The sequence below is a fragment of the Penaeus japonicus genome, unplaced genomic scaffold (genome assembly GCF_977035675.1).
Source record: "Penaeus japonicus unplaced genomic scaffold, GWHDUDI00000001_assembly GWHDUDI00000038, whole genome shotgun sequence".
Classification (NCBI taxonomy): domain Eukaryota; kingdom Metazoa; phylum Arthropoda; class Malacostraca; order Decapoda; family Penaeidae; genus Penaeus; species Penaeus japonicus.
In genome coordinates, this window is record NW_028234440.1 from 7,288,692 (window position 1) to 7,297,018 (window position 8,327).

An 8,327-nucleotide genomic window follows, 5' to 3' on the forward strand; every position below is an offset into this window, starting at 1 on the left:
CTCTGTATGGCATTCGTAGATTATAAAAAGGCATTTGACTCGGTACCGATAGCTGCAGTACTAGATGCAATTTGTAAATAAGGAGTGGGGGAAATATATTGCAGATTATTAGAGGATATATATATATATAGAGAGCGAGATGGTACCATCAAAATGCACACAGAAACCAATAAAATACCAATAAAAAAAAGTTGTTAGGCAGGGCGACACCATTTCACTGAAGCTGTTTACAGCTTGCTTAGAGGAAATATTAAAGAAGTTAGATTTGAATGAGAAAGGGATTAAAATAGGGGATGAACACTTAAGAAATTTAAGATTTCCAGAGGCCTGTTTTTATTGGCGGGTCAGCAAATGAATTACAACAATTACTAAGCAATTGGAATAGGGAAAGTCTGAAGATTGGCCTTAAAATGAACATGAAGAAGACTAAAGTCATGTTTAACAGTTGAACACCAGTTAAGCAAATACAAATACAGGGGGAGGTACTAGAAACAGTAAGCGAGTATGTATACCTAGGGCAACTCATCCTGCGAAGCCGGGACAAAGCGGCGAATCAGGCTAGGTTGGAGTGCCTTCAGTACACATTGTAATGTATTATGAGGTCTGCCACTATGTCTACATAGAAATGTTTTGGACCAATGAGTCCACCCTATAATAACATACGGGTCAGAAACATGGACTATGACCAAAGTACTTGAGAAGAAATTATTAAGTGCTCAAAGAGGAATGGAAAGGCTTATGTTAGGAGTTAGCTTAAGATTCAGGAAAAGAGCCACATGGATCAGGCAACAAACAAGAGTAGAGGATATACTTATGAGCATTGAGAAGAAAAAGTGGCGGTGGACAATAAAACAACAGATACAAGACCGGAATGACTGGAAAAGATTGAGAGAGGCCTATGTCCTGCAGTGGAATGATACAGGCTGATGATGATGATGATGATAATATACATACATATATATATATATATATATATATATATATATATATATATATATATATATATATATATATATGTATATATATATGTATATGTATGCCTATATTTGTATATATGCATGTATGCATGTGCATATATATATATATATATATATATATATATATATATATATATATATATATATATATATATATATGTGTGTGTGTGTGTGTGTGTATGTTTATGTATATATATACATATACATATACATATATACATATATACATATATATCTGAATATATATATGTTCTACTATAAACATTATTATTTGATTAGATAAGTATTAAATTGTCATACGCATATTCAGTAAAGAACTAATCATACTAGGCCTACATCGGAGCAGATTTGACAGAGTTTGTCTAGCTGGTACTTGTTGGCCAACTGGTAGACCTGCATGGCTAGCTCGACGTCTGGCAGAATGGTTTTATCCTCGTAGAGATGGTCGAGGAGCCACTGAAAGGCCTTGGGTGGGTCCTCAGGGAGTGTCAAGACGTCGCCCTCGGCCAGGGGCCCGCACAGCATCGCCTCGAAAACAGGCGAGCTCATAGCAAGCAGCCAGCGGTGGGCCTGAGAGAGCAGGGAGTGGAGTTTCAACGCAAACACATATGAATAACCCAGATTTTGGCAGCCCATCCTAGCTGACTATACAAATTGTAGCAAGTGTTTGACTGTGTCGATTTTATGTAAAAGTTTGTTTTACTTCATAAATGCCGATTATACATTCATGGAGCGGATATGGGTCCAGTATTAATGCAAATATGTTGTCTAGGACCTCAATAAGTGACTTGCCTGTCAGTTGGAGCACCGATAATAGTTTGAAAAACGGCAACTATCACTTACTTGGTTTTATAAATATATATATATATATATATATTGATATTGATATTGATATAGATATATATAGATACAAAATAGATATATATAAATAGATATGTGTATATATATACATATATATATATATATTAATCAAACTAGGGTGAACCGTAGATGTCAAGCGTGAACCCGCTTTGTCTTCCCAAGACTAACTACGAGTGGGGTTCTTCCTCCTGTTGATGTGGCTTTGGTTAGTGGTTAGTTCCATGATGGACATGAATAAATGGGTCCTATAAGCCCGTCTTCGCAAATCTCTCTGAACTGAAACGGGTCCTAAAAGTGCTAATCCAGTGAGTGGGGCAGCACATTCCCTGAATCTTCCTACAGGTTTGCCATGAATGTCATCTGTGTGAGCCAGGAGACAGTTCAATTCAGTTGAGAAAGACTTACAAAGAATTCGTTTCCCCCAGGCTATATGCACGAAGCGGCCCGGCCTCTGCCAGTTATAAGTGCTGATTCATCTGATCATCATAACTGAATGCTTACTGTGACGGTCGGATTGCTTGTAGGCGCTCCAGTTGCCAGGGGACATGCTACAGGCATAGCTGTCTAATCAGCCCAGCAGCTGTCGTCTCTGGGCCCTGCCTGAGGAAGTGTGTCCATCACGTAGTGCTCTACTTTGGCATCAGGTGCGCCACAATGTTCACAGCACCACTCATCATGCCTAATGGTGGGTATGATTTGCCATGCACAAGAATAGCCTATTCTCAGTCTGTGAAGGCTGAGGGAATATCAGCAACTCATAGCCTGTGGCGTCTGAATACCAGCTGCCTGAGGGGGAGGCTTTTGCTTAATCTCTGTAGTGCATCACAAGATCACTCAAGGATTATTTCCTGCCTTCATCTGCCAACCTGTCAGCTATGTCGTTCCCTTTAATATCAACATGGCTTGGAATCCAGTTGATGATAATGTGTCTACCCTAATCCAGGATTTTCTAAGCAATGGTGAGAATCGTGGTCAGACGATAGACGTTATCAATGGGCATGTTTTATTGCAGGCTGTCAATGGCAGCCCTAGAATCTGTATGTATGACAACATACCCATACATCTGGGCTGCATGGGCTATGACTCCTTGCCTGGAGCGAGGAGACATTGTCAGATACCCGCATAGCTTTCACTGTACCCCTTGCTGCAAAACCGGCACCTGCAGTGTCGGTGATGGGATCTACAGAACCATCCGTGAAGTAGGTTTTATTACCTGGCAGAGTGATTGCTGCAATATTCCTCTACGCCTCATCCCTTAACAGAGGCGGTGAGTAATGTCTTTCTCCTTGGCAGGCTCATGACAGAAAACTCTAACAAGGATCATGCCCACGGTGGAGCTGTAACATAGTCAGGGTGGGGGAGAAGGAGACAGAATGCTTGGAGGTAGCGATGCCATACAGGAGTATATCCTGTGGCTGACAACATGCCAGACATAAGGTGGTCCCTCAATCTGGTAGGACAAGCAGCCTGATTTAGGCTCAGTCAAGTCAATTGACTGGTCTTTTTGGTTAGGCAAAAGTTAAGCGGTCAGAAACTCGGTATTGTACAGGTCCTGCGCCTGACTTCAACATGAAGTTATTACTGCATATATTGTCATTACTCCTGAGGCTGTTAGGATATCTTTTTACCTTTAGCTTACCTTTGTTAGACTCAATAGGGATTGGGGCATAGGGGAGTGAATGAATCACTCCTTGCACGGCAAATAATAACAAAGCATACATTTCTACCCCACAATCTGTTGACGAATCACGCATGGACATTGCTATTGCTGTCACTTTGAAATGATAATACGTTTCTTGTGACAAAACAGAAAGTCTGTTAACGATTGTAAAGATAGGGGAATGAAGATTGTTTCTAGAGATAAGGATACCCTGACATTTCTCAAAGAAACGAAGGATATCACAGATGGAGAAGGGACAGGAGGGCTAAATTGGTGTTACTTGGCTTTCTGGTTGCTTATGAACTGAATGTGATTACATTGCATCTCTTGGTTGTTGAGGCTTCCTGTCTACAGAAGGGGAAAACTCCAATTTGGCAAAGTTCTATTCCCTGAAAGGATCCTGTCAGATCCCTATACCTGTGTACTTGAGGCACTTACACCCTCAGGAGTTTTCTGATTTGGATAACCTAGATGTCATATGGGACACTGAAGCAACCATCTCCTAGTAGCGTGATGGGTCCCCATTTAAACATCCTGTAGTAAAACCCCACTGGTTTTTCCCCTCATAATGCCATTCTTCATACAATCATACAATCGAGTAACAATAACGTTGTTATGCTCCAGAGACTAAATTGGAGGCACAGTGCATTTTTTATGGTATCATCCTATCATGTTGATTTGGAAAAGGTCTTTTAGTTGGCACGCCAATTTGTTTTTACGGTTTTAATCTATTTATTATGTATTTTATAATTTCGTGTGTCATACGCGTGACGTCACGGCCTCCCGTGGCCTTCTTTTTGCGTGCCTAAAAATATACATTTGTTGTTCTGCTGTACTTCGGGGCGTTTCTTTTTCCTCTTCCTCAGGCATCAATTTAAAAAAAACACGAAGCCGGCAGCACCAGTATAGAAACCTGCATAAAGAGAGCAAAGCTAAGTATTGAGCTATATTGGCAGTATTTATTCAAGACAAGAGCTGGACTATGGAAAATTATACACATATATCAGCATATATTATATGCAGCCTGTTGGATCTTCCACTTGACTTTAGACTTCCTTTTCTACCGTCTACCATAATTTCCCCTTCATCTTACCCTCTTACTGAACCTTGTACTGTTGTTATGTTAACCTATATTGTTCTTTCTCTTTTAATCTTCCAATAGGGTTTTTATTTATTTATTAACTTATTCATACTAAACTTTATTCTGGGACATCACGGAACATCATTGAGACATCCGACAGGGTCAGGATTTCCCTGGGACCATCATAAGTGGGAATTTGACATCAGGGGGTGGGCTTACCCTACAGATGCCCAATGACCTTCACAGGGAGGGACCTTGGCCCTTAAAGCACCCTTATTGGTAGGTAGGGTCCCCTAGGGACAACGGACGTCCTTTCTGCTACAACAAACTTTTGACTAAAAATATAGCCAATTCCCTAAAATTCAGGTCTGCAGACAAAGCATACCCCACCGAGCAGTCACATGCACTTGGTTCATCCGAAACTACTGGCCGATGTCCCTGAATGATAAAGCGACGCAGCAAGAGATGAATTATACGACACCCCAAAAGGGGGTATGAGGGAGGGAAAGCATAGCCAAAGACCATATAGGAAAGAGAGGAAAGCATCTATTTATACTAATAAATAAACGTCATCCAGCCAGTGTGAATGCGCGCCATCTATCGACGGAGCCGCAAACTGAAAATCGGAAGTGGCGTAGCGCGGCTTTCGAATTATACTATACTTGCATTATATATAGTGCTTTTGGAAAAATTAAAATTGATCCCTTTAAAATAAAATAGCAGTTCGAAAGAGCTTTACTTATCTTTATAGAATAGTATGAGTAGTGCTAACAAGACAATATAACATATGCTTTACGCATATAATCATATTTATAAATCCACAAGTTAGTGATATACTTCAGTTCATCAATGTATCATTAATAACTAAATGTATAAATTTGAAAAATCTATTTTCGTTATATTTTTTCTCATTATTTCAGTAATATAATTTTTCCCATGTTTGTACTTGTGCTTATGTTTGTGTATTCATTTAAGTGTCTGAGCACAAATTAAACTAAGAATAGTGAAAGTAATATAACATACTATTCTTTTATTTGCAGCAAAGCAAATAACATAGAGAGAGAGAAAAAAAAAAAATCAGGCTAACAAAATATGTAGTCATATATCAAATAGTAAACAAAACAGGAGAATCAGTAATCAAAAACAATAATAGAAATTGAAATTAACAAAGACGCAGACATGATATGCATGCTGATTATGCAAAGCTAAAGGAAAAAATGTATATACAAACAGACGACGCTCTCAACACTGGTGATTGACGTTAAAGCCATCTAGTGAGAGAGCCGGACACTAAAATGGATGTGGCTGATGCGGTTCTGCGTGAGCTTTCCCATCTTTCTTATATAGTCTTTGAGCACAGCTATGGATCATTTAGAAGTCATTTTCTTTGTTAAGCGAACATATTTGCACTTTCGCTGCCAGATGATTTTATTTTATTTTGTTTAATTCCCAAAGATCATCTGAGGAACTTCAGTATTAATGAATATGGTAATAATTTTACTAAGTGGTTTCAAGAAAAAAAAACTCCAATAAATAATTGAATAATGTCAATACTTTTTCGATTAAATATAACAAAAAAATGGACAGGTTGACACAACCATAATATTTTATGAAGTGCCTACCTTAATGGCGTCAGAGAAGCCGGGGAAAGTGACAGTGAGGTTCGATAAGTAGCCGGTCTTACGCAGATAAGCCAGGCGTTCAGCCGGCTTGGAGAGCTGGCATTGCCATTGTTTTCCATCTGAAGACATCTTTGGAAGTGCCAGTACAGGATTTCTGTATTAAAACACATTACAAAATAAGCATTGTACACTAATCAATTTGATATATGGGACGTGAATGTTTTAATGGCAAGAAATTTTGTTGAGGTCAAAGTGACATGACCGTACCTATGTAAGTAAATTCCTATTTATTTGCTTTACAGACCTTCTTCGGTTAAACAATGTTAGAAAAACAATAATTCAAATTTCAGTTGATTCTAAGTACTTACTGGATCCTTCCTAGAGTAATTCCACTGCAGAAGCTGTGCTAACAGGCGGGATAGACTGGTTAGAGTAAGCTGTCAGGAAGTTGAAAGATTTGCGAACTGAACGCGTAACTAACTCCCCCCCCCCCTCTTTCTTTCTCTCTATATATACACATTATTTACATATACATACACACACAAATACATACATATATATGTATATATATATATTTATTTCATATTGCGCTTGTACTTTTCATTTTGTTCAAGATATTTAAAATACTCATAACCCCCTTCAGAACTGATCATGGGTTTGATACTGTTGAGGTAGAGGAAGATGTCATCTTGTCTGTGTATATTAAGAAAGTTTGGCTTGTCAATGTACAGATAATTCATGTAGGGATCAGACAAATATACACGTACTGCGTACAAGCGTGTATTCTGAGAGAAGTCTCAAGTGGTTGTTTACATTACATTTAGTAGTTTAGCCGTAAGATGGCATATTAAAGAAAATGTTCCCTTTTATGGGTACCTAAATGAAATATGAGGTATTATTTTGCGATATAAACCGTACTTATGAAAATATAAGCATCCTTATTCTAGTAATATGTATATACACATGTATATATATATATATATACACAAATATATATTCACACATAAGTATGTATGTATCCACACATATAAACGCTCATCCACAAAAAAAAACTTGTTTTCTAATACTGCAAAAACAAATAGAAAAAGTAGATATAGAAAGTTCAATTGGAAACTAGCAACCAGCTATGTGTGCTTTGTATGGTGAAGGCCACGATACAGCACGGCTAGACAAATTGTTCTGGTGGAGAGAGAGAGAGAGAGAGAGAGAGAGAGAGAGAGAGAGAGAGAGAGAGAGAGAGATCCCTAGCAACATCCCGTGATGCAATGTCAATATCTTCTGTGTTTAAATAAGACTAATTTCATTGTCCCTTATCGCCACATAGTATAATTCTGTCTTAGTAAGGATCAATATCGAACACAATCTTCCATGCCGTTTTCTGTTCATTAAAGGTAATGGAATCGGATGATTCTGCCGCCCGCAGTGATTTGGCATCACTGCCTCACCTCGGGAAGAGTGACAGGTGACGGCGACGAACATTGGCAGCCGAGTGATTGTCAATGTCACATTATGTTTTATTTGTCATATTGTGTGACTTCCGTTCGTCCAGTGGCTGCCCTTGAGTGTAAGAGGAGTGTATTTGGGGATTTCGTTGCACGGCTCAACTGACTCGAAATCGGGTATTGCTTCGACTCTTGGGGTATAGGACTCGAATACTGCTGGGAGGGATAAGGAACAGTGCATCAGGAGGAGTCTTGCTGAAGAGATCGAAAGCTATTTGTTGGTAAATTGTTTTCAGACAGGGCGTCTGCTGAACCCTGAGAAAACTGAATGCCAAGTTCACTCGGCAACCAAGCCTCGTCTCGGGAACAGTGACAGGTGACATCAGGGAACGTCAACAGCTGAGTGACATGCGACCCACCAGTTGTTGCCTCCTGTGATCTACGAGCATATAGGCCTACCTTGTTTTGCATATCCCATCAGGTCTCTGATCTTGAAGGATTGCAAGCGTATTCCGCTGAATATTGTCAGCAGTTGTATCAAGATGACTTGCTGGCGGATAGCAGCGACGTGTGTAGTGTCGTGGCCCCGGTGTCTGCCTTCCCCCGCCCCCCCTCTCATCAGCAATGAACCCCTTATCCTGACTGAGGTTTGGGTGCAGTTTTCCAACTAAAGTATTTGCTGAA

The 8,327-nt window shown here is 39.4% G+C and overlaps 1 protein-coding gene across 1 annotated transcript in view; it reads right to left on the reverse strand.

Moving 5' to 3' along the window:
* The window catches only part of LOC122250444 (uncharacterized), a 13,322-nt gene extending 6,684 nt beyond the window's left edge, over nucleotides 1-6,638 (reverse strand). Inside the window, exons 1-3 of the mRNA XM_086532794.1 lie at nucleotides 6,570-6,638; nucleotides 6,202-6,355; nucleotides 1,314-1,547 (exon numbers count right to left, since the gene is read on the reverse strand). Coding sequence (XP_086388920.1) covers nucleotides 1,314-1,547; nucleotides 6,202-6,330 — 363 coding nt within the window. The 5' untranslated portion in view covers nucleotides 6,331-6,355; nucleotides 6,570-6,638. The remainder of the gene's footprint in view (nucleotides 1-1,313; nucleotides 1,548-6,201; nucleotides 6,356-6,569) is intronic.
* Nucleotides 6,639-8,327: the final 1,689 nt, after the last annotated feature.